Consider the following 15135-nt stretch of genomic DNA (forward strand, 5'->3'; position numbering starts at 1 on the left):
GAAGAGAGTGTATATCAGGAAGCTGAATTACAGCTGGATTTGTGGAGGACTTCACCTACTCACAAGGGACTCCTCCAGGAATCCAGTGAAACAGCAAATGTTGCATCCAGTTCTGAAATGCTGTCCAGGAACAAGCAGAAGCCACAACAATATAATGGACAGTGTGTAGTATTTATATGTATGTGTAGATGTATTATGTGACATATACATATATTTTATACACACACATATATATACATACATAGAAACACATATTTATATTTCTGTATATAATTACACCACTCATACTATTCAATAGGGTAGATGGAGAAAGACAGGCCTGAATATCCCCACCCAGTGCAGAGTGCAGGGGTTTTAGTACAGCTGGGATTTCCAAGGAATGTAGATTAAGTGCAAAATGAAACTATGAAGAGCAAACAATGTTTGCAGTGGCCTCTATTTGGAGCAGAAGATATTGATGATGGCACAAGGTCTAATTTCCATATTGTTTGATCAGATGACACCTTTCCACACAACTGAGGGACATTGCTCCAGATGGAACTAATGTTTGTCTGAGAGGGAAGGGTGCTTTTGGTAAGCAGTGAATGTGACAAGGTGCTTATACTATCCACAGTGGAACAAAGCTACTGATTAACTCCCTGCAGTAATGAGGCTTGAGTTGTAGTGTGCAAGTTCCCTTGTGTGGAAATGAAGCATATTTGGGTTTTTAAGGTAGATGGTCATGTTTGACTAACAAACATAAGAATATTCTCCCATATCCATACCTGCGCTCTTCTTCACCTCCCTGCGCATCCGCTTGAGGCGCTTTAACATTCCTCTCAGGTCAGTGATACCGTACTGGAAAGCAATCTTCTCATATTCGCTGGGATTCGCGTTCTTCAGGAGATCCCACACGTCTACCTCAGGTTCTTCCTCTTGTTGTTTAACCTCCCTAACATGAGCAAAATAAAATTACGGGTGAAGAGTTAGTGGTTATCACACCATAAAAATAGGTGAAGCTGAGTTTATGGTGAGGCTAGAAATGTTTTGACTAAAATTTGAAGGCTGCCATCTTATTTTTTTATTTCACTCAGAACGAGTAGAATAGCTCAGAATGACGTTCACACCTGACTTTACACTTCTTCAAGTGAGAATTTAGATATAAGTTTTAATTTGGCCTTTTCTGATACAATCAGTTACAAGGATTTTTATATTGCTTCGTTGCTTCAAAAATATATATAGTTTGAAAAATGTAGTACTATAATAGCATACAGGCAAATCCCACTTAAATCAGTTTTATCTTCTGTAACTTGAGTAACTTGAGTTACAATTTATGATGGCGCCTCTGAGAGCTGAGTCTAATCTGTACATGTCATAATTATGTAAAAATGCTTTCAACCCTGAGTCCCTGTAACTGCTACTTTGAGTTACCAATGAAAGGACATTGGAATACAGGGGAATCTGTGTCTGTTTATAGTTATACCAGTGCTTCTCAGCATTACTTGAAGTTGTCATATGAATAGGAAATGGACATTTCCACACCAGCTTGGACTTGAAGGATGGATCTGCATCTCAGTCTTAAGAGCAGGAAAAGTTTTCAGAGGCCTGTGTGAGGCATCACCTTTAGAAGTTTCAATACTGTGTTTACTATCTGCAACTCCAGGCTAAGATAACCAATAAAGAGAAGTACGATTATTTTCACAATGGCAACCATTAAATGAGAGAACAGTGATGATAATTTTTAAGACTTAAAGTTTAGCTCAAAAAAGTTAACTGCTAGAACAATCCAGGAATTAGAGCAGAAATCTGTATTTTTCTTCCTGTAAATTCACTAGGATCAGACCAGTATCATTCTGATTTGATCTAGCTGGTCTAACAAAATCAGTACTTTTGAGAACAGAGTGAGAAAATAAACTTTTGAGAAATAAAAAAAGACTGAGCTTTGCTGTGAGACACTGTTAGAGTTGAGCTTTATTGAGTCTGACAGAGGATTTTCTTTGACATATACAGGAATAGCACTAGGGATCCCTGAGAATCCCTGTGTTGGATGAGGAACTATGGAAAACCACTTTGCTGTTTAGTCCATGAGGTTTTTTAATTTTCGTAATACGTCAGAGTTATTTTAAAAAGGAAGAAAGCTTCTCCCCGAGCAGTCTTTGAAATATTTTCATTGCTATCTTAGAATTATGGTTACACAACCTCAGGTATATAATTTTATATTTTGTTCCTGTCACTTTTATCTGCTTTTATCTCATGCTTTCTGGAGGGTGACTATGTACAGTGAACACTAGCATTTCAGTGAGATTCCTTCTGCATGGCAGCAAGTTGAGATCAGCTTGCAAACATATATAAAAGCTGACACACCCCATGGGGTGCATTCTCCTCTCCCAGGGCTGGCCACAAGCCATGCAGTGCCTGTCCGTGCTAAGGAGAGGTGATCTCTGTGGGAATCGAGATAATGTACCCCTTTGAATCAGGCAGTGGTTGAGAATGAGGATCAGTTAGAGAATCCTGATTTTCAACCAGCTTGAAACGATGATTCTAGACTCATTTTCCTCTTGCGTTACTGGAGAACAAATTTTGACACTTTTTTCTTAGACTTCAGTAATTTCTGAGGGTAGGGGGAAAACAGTGCTTGGTATTTTCTAAGCAGACTGACCTCACAAGATCACTTTCAGATCTTTATCCTAAAAATGTGCATTTTGTTGAAAGATGTCCTTTTTTTTAAAAAAAAAAAGGGGGGGACCCAAATGTTTGAGCGTTTTTGAGATCTTGTGCCTTTTGGAATGTTGTGCCATTACTGATGCATTGCACTGATTAAGCATAACCAGTCATGGAGTGGCTTACTGAGATAAGAACTGGGTTTTCTGCCTGCCAACCAGCATGAAATTAGAAAATAGTATATCAATTCTATGCATTTAATTTTTTAAAAAAAAAAAAACATGTTTCAAGTAGTATGCACCAAAGGTGAAAAGTTCTAGGTCCTTCCTTGGTTATATAACCCAGGGATGCACCTTGGTACAAAAGAGAAGGAATGCACCTCCAACATTGCCTGTTGAAAAAATTGGAATGAAAACATCTATTTGTCTTCATAATAGTGGATGTTAATATCCACACAGGGATATTAATATCCACAATGTGGCTTAATTAACAATTTCATTCAATTAAGCTCAGAAATGTGAGGTTGCATTTCAGTGCCTGAAACAAGGAGGTGATGAACCAATTTGACTGATGTCAAATAATGGTGCTTAAAAACTAAACATTTGCTTTATCCATTAACCACACAATAAGTATACTATGTTTATATGGCTATACAGTATTTATCTTACAAAACATATGAGTTACTTGTTAGTGAAGTGATAATGCCTCTTAAATCTCATTTCTCTTTCCACAAAAACACCAAGACCTCTTACATGCAACTCTCATGTCGCTAATAAATTACCCCACAGGCAGCCATGAGAACTGGCATGGTAAGTTGTATTAGTATGTAAAAAGTCAAACTGAAGATCCTAGTTAGGGATGAGAAGATTAAAAAACCAAAGACCTGGTGGACTGGAACTGGCTCAGGTAATTCTTTCCCTTCAGCTTTTCCTGTTTGCTTTAGTTGCTTAAATGCTATCCTCACCCTCAAAGCCAATGAGCCTGCTGTGAACTTCTAATGTAATTAATACTGCATATTGGGTTTTCCTCTTTCAGAGGTAGATGACATAAAGGATTTAGTTGCTTTTCCAGTTCTCTGTGGTTAGTTGTCATTGATTTCCATGACATATCGGATTTCTGCGATAAATTTTGAAAAATTACGAACTATTTTGTCTTAACCTGGTAAAACTCTAAAGTGGGTTTAAGATCTGAAATAGCTAGAGATACAACTATCATAACACTAGATTTTCGAAGCAAACCAGAGAAACAAGAGCCCAGTTTTTTCTCCATCAAAGCATTTAAGTTGAATAAAACATGATTGAGCATTTGTGTGCACATATTGAAACTAAAAGCTACAAAGAATTAATACCAATGCTTATGGCTTGGAAACATGATATATGATTTTTAATATCAGGATACTTATAAAATCAAATTAAGATGTACCCAAAGAGGTAAATTTAACCGTTGCAGTTTTTTATTTTTGCACCAGACTCAATTTTCTGAACTGCTCATCCCTGTGTAGGAAATTTCCCCCCGCTCCACCTTCCATGCAAACACAAAAGAAATAGCAAGTGAATTAAATGTTATTTGCCTCTTTAGGTTGGGGCTCACTTTTTTTCCCAGTGCACTTAAATCTGAGGTTTCTTTTCTGCACACTTAAAGGTAAAATTAACTGAATATTTGCATATTACAATATGAAAATAATAGTTAGAAACATTAAAAAAATGAAAGGTCAGAAAATTCTTAAGAAGTTATTAATGCTACACCTGACTCTTTCTGTGTGTGAACCTAATGGTTTGCAATCCACACCTGCTCACTGCATCACTTGGTTCTCACCTACGTTTCAGGAGACCACTAAAGTCAAGTTCTCCTGCATCCTCTTGTCCTTCACCGCTGTTATTAATAGAAAAAAGATCAAATCTTTGTTTAATACAGGAAGACTTAGACAACACACATTGGAAATGATCTACAGATCTCATATACTCAACACTGTCCGGACACACAAATAATTGTGTAAAATCAACACAAACATGTATCCTTTTTCACATCAATTCTGTTTCCATAGGCGCTTGTGAAAAATAACACAGAGGTTTGTATTGTTTCTTATTATATTTTGATGGCAAATTTTTGTAACTGAATACATAAATTTGCCAAGGTTTGTGTTAGATTTCAGTAACACAAACAAATGTGAGCTAGTCAACACAACCAGCTTTGTTTTTCATTTCTGTAGTGAATGTGTATAAAAACAAAGGGCTTGTGCTGATCTTTTGCTATGAATAGAAAACAAAGATTTGCATTGTTTGGTGGTGCTTTTAACAATGCATAGCTGTGTCAAATACTGATTGAAGAGCATTACTCTTTACGGCATTATATTTAGATTTAACCTTTCTCTAAATGAAGGGAGGAATCAGTGACAAAAAAGAAGAAACAGTCCGTTGTACATTTTTACAGATAGAATCACAGTTCTATGAAGGTGCATTTCTTTCTAAAATGTGACCTTAAGCAGGATTGCCTTATCATAGAGCAAATATAGACAAAAGAAATGCCCTTAATATTTGTAAAAGGGCAAAATACTGCAAATCTTAACTGAAATGATGCCAATATCTCATCCAAATTTTGCATGCAAGATATTAGAAAATCAGAAAATACTCAGATACCTTCATCTGCTTGGGCAGAGTAGTTATTGCATGGTTTTTTAAATGTGCTGAAGAAAGGAGTGCACCTTGAGTGTAATGTCTTTTGCATTTTCTCTTTAAATTAAACCCCTCTAAATAAAAGTAGGACTTTGGAATCACTGCTTTACTTGTAAATTAACAAACTGCATTCATTTTCTGTTTGTAAAACATTTTCATTCTGAATATTTCTGTATATTTCTTTATATTTCTTTACGTATTTCAGCATATAAAGATGACATCTATACTGGTTAGAGTTACTATTTTATCAGAAAGGTAACAAAACTTAAGACACAATGCTTTGTCTTACATTCTCTGTAATATAATACATTATATTATAGATTTTATATAGAGAGATGTAATATATTAATGATGACCTTTACTGTTTATTGTAAGATAACATAAAACCAGATCCTGTCTTCTTGAAATCAATGTGAATTTTTTCTCTGCTTTTAATCAGCACAGGACTGGGTCCAGGATCTTTCATATTGTAGCTGACAGTTTCCAGGAAACATGCAGTAGAATATTTTAGGGAATGAAAGCATATTTTTTAAAACTGCTAAAGAAACATATATTTAATTGCCTTAAATATGCATTCTTTCCTTAAAGCAATGACACTGTAATTTCACAGTAAAATATTTAATATCAGATGTACTATCTATGTGCTGTGACTATTTCATTCTACACACTATCAACTACCTTAAATCCCACTTCTTTAATCTGTGTTTACAAAGCAAGTTTTTTAAAGTACTTGATACAATTGTCTGATGCAAGTTCTGTCTATGCTACCAGTATCCATTACTGAGGAGCTTCACGGCATCACTGTTTGAAGTTACCTTCTTTTGAAAGCAGATCTGATGTCAATGGATTGAGCAGCTTGGGAAGATTCTATGAAATAATGGTAATTCAAGAATTAAAAACACAATTTAAAATTAATGAAATTTATATAATCAGTGTCATTAGGAATATGAAATTTTTTCAGTTTCCTGCTAAGTGACCAGAGTTTGTGCTTCCCCTTTAAGTTCTCACTAAGATACTAAGTTCTGATGAAGGCAGAGATGCTCAGTGCTAAGCTAAGTGTAATTAATGTATTTCTCTAAACTACTTTCTGCAGTTCTGCATAGGAGACGTTTCTCTGATGTTTCTCTCCATTCCTCTTCCTACCTTATACACAGACTCTGATCTTTTCATCCTCCCATTTCTTATGCTTTCTCTCCTCCCTGCATCTTGTGCTTTCTCTGTACACTCAGCATCAGAGGAAAGAGAGTTTCTTCTACAGCTACAGACTCACATTATTTCTCAGTTCAAGGAGGAAGCCCCCTTGTGGCAGTTACCCATTTGTGCCAACCTGAATCAGATTAAATGTTCTGATCCACAGCCAGTGAATGGCTGCAGCCAGGCTGCCCCTGCCTTGCTGACCTCTGAGTACATATAGGCATGTACTACACCCCTTGGGCTGTCTAGCAGATATCAAATGTCTTGTGTGCCAGAGCCTGATTTGAACTCTGTATTAGTTTTACCTGCCAGCTTTTCTAATTTTTGGATAAATGTCTCACATGTTACAATGTCCAATCCCAATGTTAATTTAAACAATAAATTACAGACATTTAAGAAAATTCTCTGAGCTCTATGCTAAAAATGTTCACTTTAGCATTACTCCATTTAAAGGTTCTGAACAAAATGAAGTTGCACTTCAAATAAAAAAAAAAAAGAAAGAGATCTTTATAAAACTTTACAGACACAAGTGGAACCTTACCAGTGACTTCAAGGTCAAAAGAGCAGCTATCAAACTTGTCCTTGTAAGATACTTCACAGCGATAGTTCCCTGCATAGTTTTCTTTAGCTTTGATGATATGCATCTCAAATGTGTGAATCTAAAAATCAAACATAATTGTTCATTAATGTGGGGGATACATTTGCACAAAGCAAAAGTTAAAACATTAGTCTTTCAGTTCTAAACCAGAAGCAAGGAATAAATCAAATAATGGATTCTGAAAAGAATCCGGAACCCAGAAATGGCAACTTTTTTTCCCCACCACTACTTGTCCTGCACTGTTAGAGCAGAAAAGTCTGCTTCTGTGCAGGGTCAGAGATCATCACTGAAATCTGTGTGGGGAAGCTAGGGTTCGAATCCACTGCTCTTGAACTTCTACCTGTTGTCTTAAACCAACCTTTAAGCTCTCTTTGGAGCTTCACCCCCATAAGAAGGAAAAGCAAAGACACACCTTAGTGTGACGCTCAAAGGACTCTTTCAGCTGCAGGTGCTTCCCCGCTTTACTGGCCAGGTCCATCCATTTTCCTTTAAACCACTTAACATTTGGCTTTCGGAGAAGATCTTTGGCTTCCACTTTGGCTATAAATGTAATATTCCCACCTTTTAAAAAGAAGAAAGAATAATGCAGCTGTTGAGGAACATGTTAGTTACAGTCAGTTACATCTGTACAAGTTTCTTTCACTCCTGCTCCATTCAGTCTCCCTGTGCTCTACCACAACATTACAAGTCAGCTGGAGTCACACAGACTATGAAAGTACTACAGCGATAGACATTAATTCCAGATTTTGGGTCTGGAAGCTTTCTGTGCATGTCAATGTGGAGCTTGGGACACTGAGAAGCAGAATAAATCTGAGGCAAAGCTCCATGTTCTCATGGGTGAATTGTTCCTAGTATTTGAATTTCCTTGCTCAAGAGAAGCACAGGTTCTTTTGAACCACAGGCTACCACGCAGCTGTAACATAGATAAACTCCAGTTTGGAAAAGAAAGCCTGGAGCAGTTCATGCATTTTTATCATCGATTATTTAAGCTGAGAAGATAGAGGAAAGAGTTTTCTCTAAATAGCAAATTGGGAATAGTAAATGTTATCTCAATTTTCAAAAGACCACTGCACAGTCCCTGATGAATTTCCATCCTAACATTCATCTATAAGAGAATACAACCAATTCCTTATATTTATTTTTTAAATAAATCCTCCTCAAATCCCCTTTTCTGCACAGAAACCGAGAAAAATAAAAAAAAATAAAAAAAAATCCCATAAAAAAAAAAAATCCCAACATCTGCCCACATCTTTGTACACCCAGTGAAATAACAGGCATATTAAGTAACCTGCACTGAACTTCTCATCATTACTACTAGGAGTGGCTACCTTACCATGGCAGCATGGCTCAGGAGTGCAGTTTGGAAGTGAACCTCCTAACTATCCTCATTTACTGTATTGTGGTTCACAACACAGAAAGTCCTCACAGTGCTTGAACTCTGAACCAAAGCCAGTCCAGAGCAAATCCCCCAGCATGGTTACAGTGGACAGTGCTCCAATTAGGCTAGTTGCTAATTTATGCAGAGCTGTAGGGTACAGAAGATGACCTGTCAATCTCTAAGGTATACTGCAGATCTTTGGGAATATCTTCCTGATATATCAGTAAGAGTACAGCCAACAGTGTCACAGTAACCAGCCCTCTTATCCAGAAACTATACCTCTTACCATTGTGCTCAGTAAACTAATAGATTTTGAGCTTGTCTTGAATTAAACGATTGGGGTTTGCTTCTCTCTGTGCAGTTCTTTTTTCCTTCAGAGTGGAGTTCACATCCAGCTAAAACCAGTGACAATACTTGCAGCTGAGGGCAGAAGCTGAGTGTCACAGGAATGGCACCTACCATTCCCAGCTCTGCCTGTCTCTCTGGGAGTGGTTTTTGATTTTGTTTCTAAGCACTTACCGACACTCACTGTACCGCTCTGAGGTTTTTCGACGAATAAAGTAGATCTTTGGGAGTCATCTCGTTTTTCTGACTCTTCTGGAGCTCCTTCTCCAAGAGACCATACTGAGATGCAGAGAAAGGGGGAAATATTAATCATCTGAGTGTGTTTTACTCCCTTCAAAGTACACTTACCTGAACTTACTAAACTCTCTAGCCCTATCACCTCTCTCTTCAGATGTCCTGAAAGATATGTAAGTTTTTGTTCACACTGACATCCATTGCTTGGCTGTCACATTGTGTACAGCTCCTGCAAGAACGCTACCTCTGTGGTGAGAGAAAATGAAACTATCAGGGAGGAAGAGAGGGGAACCTGATCAGCCAAGATGGGTACTGAGCAACTTGAGCATTCAACCATGAGTGCTTTACAGAGGCGATGCACAAAGGTCAGCTCTTTGTTTTTCAGAAGAGATGGAGGTTCTGAAAACACAAACAGCTACAAGCACAAAAAAACCACATACGACGCATTGTTTCAGTGGGTTTCTCTCAAACTAAGTCAGTTGTACAAGCTGGTCCTTCCTCTTTGTCTGCAGAATAGGGCAGGTATGAAGTTTACTTCTGAACTTTGTTCTCTCCTACTGATGTTTTTAAGCAGAATCCTTTGTATTTTAAGTAGAATTCTCTGTATTTTTAATCTCTGAGTCTCTAAGCAGATTTCGCTGTCCCTGTCCCTTCCTTTGATCTCTGTTGCAGACGGAACCCGATGGTATCATTCTCACCTTTAACCCGTCGTTTGAATGTAAGAAGGTGCTACCAGGCATGTTAAGCAGATGTTGTTCAATGTTTATGAGAAGTTTTTGTATTTTACTACCTGCTTGGCAATTGTCTGAGAAGATCACATCTTTGGCACTCAACCTGGGGTTCTGTGTGTCCTGAACTGAACGTTGCTCAAAACTGAGTAGGGGGCACCTCCCCAAATAACCACCAGAGACCCCTGGAGAGTCCCATGCAGGCACAGTGACACATGAGGTTGTGCAAGCTAATCAATTATGCAAAAGGTAGGCGGTAACTACGTAGTAGATAGGCAGGTTTATGTAGACTTCAATGTATAAATTCTCTTGCTTTTTACTCCTTGGTGTGTTCCATTTGTCGACTTGCAGTCCAAATGCCACATCTCCTTTTTGTGAGGAGTTACCCCCAGTGCACAGGGGAAACTGAGTGCTGCAATGGTGCTACTGAAGAGCAGGGCAAATGAGGAAAGGCAGAGCTGTACTTAATAAAGGCCATCTGTCTCTTTCAAAACAGAGCTACCTCTCCCTTGTTTCCCTCAAACTTCTAATTGTTTCAAAAGTGAAGTTAGCTTTTTGTAGTTTATATAATGCTCTTTTAGTTTTGGTTTCATAAGTACCATAAGTGAGGAACCAGTCATACAACACTTCCCACTTAGTCAAACCCTGGTCTTGAAATTAAAAGTTCCTTTCCCTGCTCAGTATTTTTTGTAGAAACTCATTTGCCAGAAGTCAGGATTGTCTTTCTATTATGTAGAGATTATTGCTGTGGGAACCTTTTTAACTCATGAAAATTTCCATCACTCACAAATGCAACACAACTCATGACAACCACGAGAAAATGCAACCAAACTGTTTTTATTATCCTAAAGTCTATTAGGAGTGTTAAAGGTATAGAAATTCTAGATAGCTTTGGTATAAAATTTTTGTCCTTCAGTCTTTCAGTCAATTTTAGGTAGTGTGTCTATATGTCTGCTTGTACAATATTTCTCACAGGTAAAGACATTCATGTATATACACATGTATATGCACATATATGAAAACACACATACACATGTATGAAATCACATACACAGACATACATGAACACAAATATATATATAGATACATATCTATATATACTCTCTTTATGGTATAAATGTTTAGATTATGCCAGTATTACATGGTAGTATATGGAAACAACATAAGAGCAAGTGAAGGTTACTGATGGGAACAGAATGAAGTGATGATGCTCAGTACAGGACCTGGTCACGTGCAGTAACAAACCTAACATACCACTGGGTGAAATGGAAAAAGGATATTAATAAATGGAAAAAGAATATTAATAAATGGAAAAAGAATATTAATAAATGGAAAAAGAATATTAATGAATGGGAAAAGCATACATAGAATCATTAATTTGGTACCACATAAAAACACCTAAATATTATCATCACCTTTAGATAGTAACATTTTCCTAATTATTAAACAAACAGAACAGAAGGCGGGTTTGACGCTGGTTGAAGGGGCTGGCATAGGTGGCTATGCCAAGTCTATAACCATGGTTGAAGTACCTGCTGCTCAATTTGTTCCAGAGGCTGCAAATCCTGAAACCACAAAAGTGGGTGTAGTATGCATTACCTGCCAGGGTAGGAAGAAAGAGGTTATGATTTTGCTAAGTTTTCTCCACTGTCCTTTGAGGTGTGAGCAGAAACCATTCTCTTACAGTCTCCTAGGACCTGTGTTTGGGATTCAGGTAAACCACTGTCACCCTGTAGGCTGAGGAGGAATGAAACAGCTATGTATCTATCTATACAGAAATAGATATAGATAGATAGGTATGTATGTATGTGTGAAATACTGGTACATGTCCTGTCCTGTGCAGAAGGGCCTTCTCTCATTCCTGGTTTAGATGCCAGAAACCTGCTTGCTCTGCTACTTAGAGACATTTGAACAGTTATAGTTTAATACTATCTAAGCAATGAAAATAAAATAAAGTATTATCTTTAAGAAATTCATAATAAGTAATATTTTTATCATGTAATTTTGGAGTCTTTCATCATGTTTTTCAGGAAGTCTCACCTGAATCTTTTCTTTCCGCTGGCTTAGACATCCCATCTGAAAGGGAAGAGCAATTTAGATGATACCAGCTCAGAGATTATAGCTTAAGTGACCTCAGATCATTATGATTTCAAGAACATTGATTCTTCATGAAAGTTAGACTAAACATTTAGGACTATATCCATGAGAAACTACTTGAATACCAGAAAAAAATGAACTACTGAGAAAAAAACCCAGAAATCTTCCCCCTTTTTCTGTAGGAAATCTAAACTAGTATAATTCCCATTCAAGATTTCCTTTTTAGTAGTTTGTATTTAGAAGGGTTACATGAGGCTGATGTTTTTTCCATGATTTGTGTAGTTCCGGGTAACAGATGAATTTATGTTCTTCGATATTTATCTGGGGGGCAGTACTTTGAATTATTTAAATAGTCTATTTATTTATCTGGAATTGCTTTCAGGTCTACTAACCAATATTTTACCTTCCACTGGCAGAAGTTCTACCAAAAACCTCAAGACAGGACTGGAAAGGGACTTATCTAGTATTAAAGTCTTGTACCTCTGAAGAGAGATTAATATAATGTAGGCCACTCTAAAAACCCTTTTCTCTAAGTAGTATGGTTTGAGTTCAGTCCAATGGTTTGGACTCGTTCTTCATTAATAGTCAAGAGAAAAATACATACATACATACACACTCAAAGCACTATCACAGTCCTAACCTGCTGGTGGAGTACTAACTGAAGTGTCATCTTCATCTGTGAAAAGAAATACAAATAAGAAGGTACGTAAAGAAACTGAAAGCACAGATGATCATCTGCTTTAAAACAACTACGTGAAAATGTAAAACCTGCAAAAGAAAGGGAAAGAAATCACAATATTCATAGACACTCACAATGGAAGCTTCAAACTGATGAGAAAAGCTTTGCATAATTCAGTAGCTGAAATGGTAAACCTTAATGTTTCAAGCAAGTAGAAGAAAAATGAGACGTGGACTGTGATCTGTTATTAAGTCATGAGTTTATATGAAAGCTGCAGAGTGATTCTGTTTGTTAGAGATGTAATCCACAGTAAATACAAAAGAAAAAGCCACAATGAAATGAAGGTCAATCACATATCTAACCTGAGGAAGATGCCATTTCTCTGGTGACTGTGTCTGCAATTAAAACGCGCACCATACATGCATTTAGCATTATTAAATCAAGATATACAAACGTTAAAAATAGTCCCCTGTATTTTAACTTTGTAATTTCTGTATGAGAATATAATTTTAAAATGCAAGGAATAAAGAACTCATTTTTTTCCACATTATAGGAGAATAATTTAGAATAAGGAAAGAACTATTGTCATCATGCTGGACTTTCCTTTTACTCACACTAGAAGTTGACCATAATCAGGTATTAAATCACTACAAGTAATTGGTAACCAGATATCTTAAAATTTTTAATCACAGAGAGTACATATTTACAGAAATCAAAAGCCTGGAAAAACATGAAACTGTCATTAAACTGAAATACTGTAATCATGATTATTAGAAAACTAGAATAAGGTAAAGACTATCTTTACAGGAGTCACCTACATATCTTTGAATTTTAGACGTTGACTAGAAAACTCAGTTTCTGATAAAAATAAGCAAAAAGTCTTAGCGTCTTAAAAGCCTAATGGTAAAAGAAAAGAAAATTACCAATGTATCCTTTGAAAGGCAAGAATAAACTAGATATATTTAGTATTTAATACATCTATAAGATAAAGATAAAATGTTTTTAATACAGTATCAGAAAATAATCTGAAGAATACTTCAACATGGATAAGAGAGTTGAAAAGGAACAACCTCATATTTAAAGGTACTTTTTTGGGGGTCATTTTTTTTAGATTTTTGATTTAGATTTCCATAATCAAAATTTAAATTTAAATCTGAAGTTATCCTTTGATTTTGACCTTAAAGTTATAATTTGTCTATATTTTCTCATGGACAAATATAGCAACTATGACAAAAGCAGAGATAAAGTATAGTTGCATTTTTATAAACACTGGTGATATTGATTTTTTGGGGTTGTTTAACCACTGAAGGTTAATTGAAAGTCTGTTAATAGAATTTAAGTACTTAGCCATAACATTTTACCCATTCCTTTTTTAATGATTCATCAAACTTCATTTTAGAAATCTCTTGGGAGGAGAATGAGAGTTGTAAAAGGTATGCCTGCACATTAGGATTAATGTGTTATCTTACAAAAATCTCTTCTTATTCTTAGCAAAAAAATCCCACATTCTTTTAATGGAAGAGTTCTCATGACCTGCATCATCCAATGCCATAAGCAGATGTTGAAGATGTTGATTTTCAGTGAAAGCACAATAATGACAAAGTCTTGTCAGAGGTTTTAATATACTGTGCTAGCAACTAAATGAATGCAAGGATTAGTAATTCCACTGTAAATCTTTCTCCATATATCATGAGAGCATAAAGTGTACTTTAGTCTCTTTTTGTCAATAATGTCACCATTTTGATTGATGATGGCTGGAAGAGCCATCTGGTTGGAAAAAAATAACTAAGAGCAGCATAAAACATTTGGTGTGATGCATCCCACGTGATGATGTATGATAATCATGTTATGAAAGGACCACTCTGATTTTTATTTTATTTAATCATTTAAATAAAAATAATTTAGAGCTAAAAACCAAAAAGGATATTATTAGTTTTGCAGAGGGATTGCTGGGGTTTCTCCATGGTTACCTACCATTCTTCAAACAAAATGTTAACACTGAAGACAAACAAACTAACCCAAACAAACCTTTCAGAAGCATCAAAATGAAAGCACAATTGAATGTGTTAGAAATGGAAAGAGTATAAAAACAATAGGATTGTTTTGACAAATGGGTAATTAACAATCCATCAATCCTTATATCTCAGGCTTCTAGGACAAAATGGACCAACTACTGGTTAAGCAGCTATCACCGATTTGCTTTATGTGACAAACGATTGTTTATGTTGGCAATAAAAAAGATAAAAAATTACCAAAAATATCAGACCTCTCAGTAGAACTATGATCATTAATTCACTATTCTTATCTTCTGCAAGTAAACTTTTAATGGAGTATATTTAGTAACATGTTGTATGCCAAGAGTCATCCATAATAGGTTGATAAATGTATTACTCTACAGAGATCTTTATTCTTTGTCTATGGTACAATTTCATTGACAAATAGGGTATTTATGGTTTTTGCCTTGTATCTAAATGATAACATTAACTGAGGACCAGGCTGAGCTTCATTAGGAGTAGAGTCTGGTTGGACAAAAGAACTCTCCATATCTCAGAAGTACCTAATACAAAAAC

General features: G+C 36.2%; 1 protein-coding gene across 4 annotated transcripts in view; it reads right to left on the reverse strand.

Moving 5' to 3' along the window:
• MYBPC1 (myosin binding protein C, slow type) overlaps window positions 1–15135 on the reverse strand; it is a 91135-nt gene that overhangs the window by 49063 nt on the left and 26937 nt on the right. For 3 of the 4 annotated variants that reach the window (XR_001873103.1, XM_017804710.1, XM_017804709.1), the window contains exons 4-9: window positions 9002–9106; window positions 7517–7665; window positions 7048–7165; window positions 6128–6179; window positions 4456–4512; window positions 765–931 (exon numbers count right to left, since the gene is read on the reverse strand). Coding sequence is in view for 3 of the 4 variants with exons in the window: in XM_017804710.1 (XP_017660199.1) it covers window positions 765–931; window positions 4456–4512; window positions 6128–6179; window positions 7048–7165; window positions 7517–7665; window positions 9002–9106 (648 nt within the window). In the remaining variant the exon portion in view is untranslated. Of the gene's footprint in view, window positions 1–764; window positions 932–4455; window positions 4513–6127; window positions 6180–7047; window positions 7166–7516; window positions 7666–9001; window positions 9107–11829; window positions 11866–12526; window positions 12563–15135 lie in introns of all 4 variants that reach the window. The other variant, XM_017804711.1, reaches the window with a different exon arrangement.

This window comes from Lepidothrix coronata, unplaced genomic scaffold (genome assembly GCF_001604755.1).
Source record: "Lepidothrix coronata isolate B3197 unplaced genomic scaffold, Lepidothrix_coronata-1.0 Scaffold10, whole genome shotgun sequence".
NCBI lineage: Eukaryota > Metazoa > Chordata > Aves > Passeriformes > Pipridae > Lepidothrix > Lepidothrix coronata.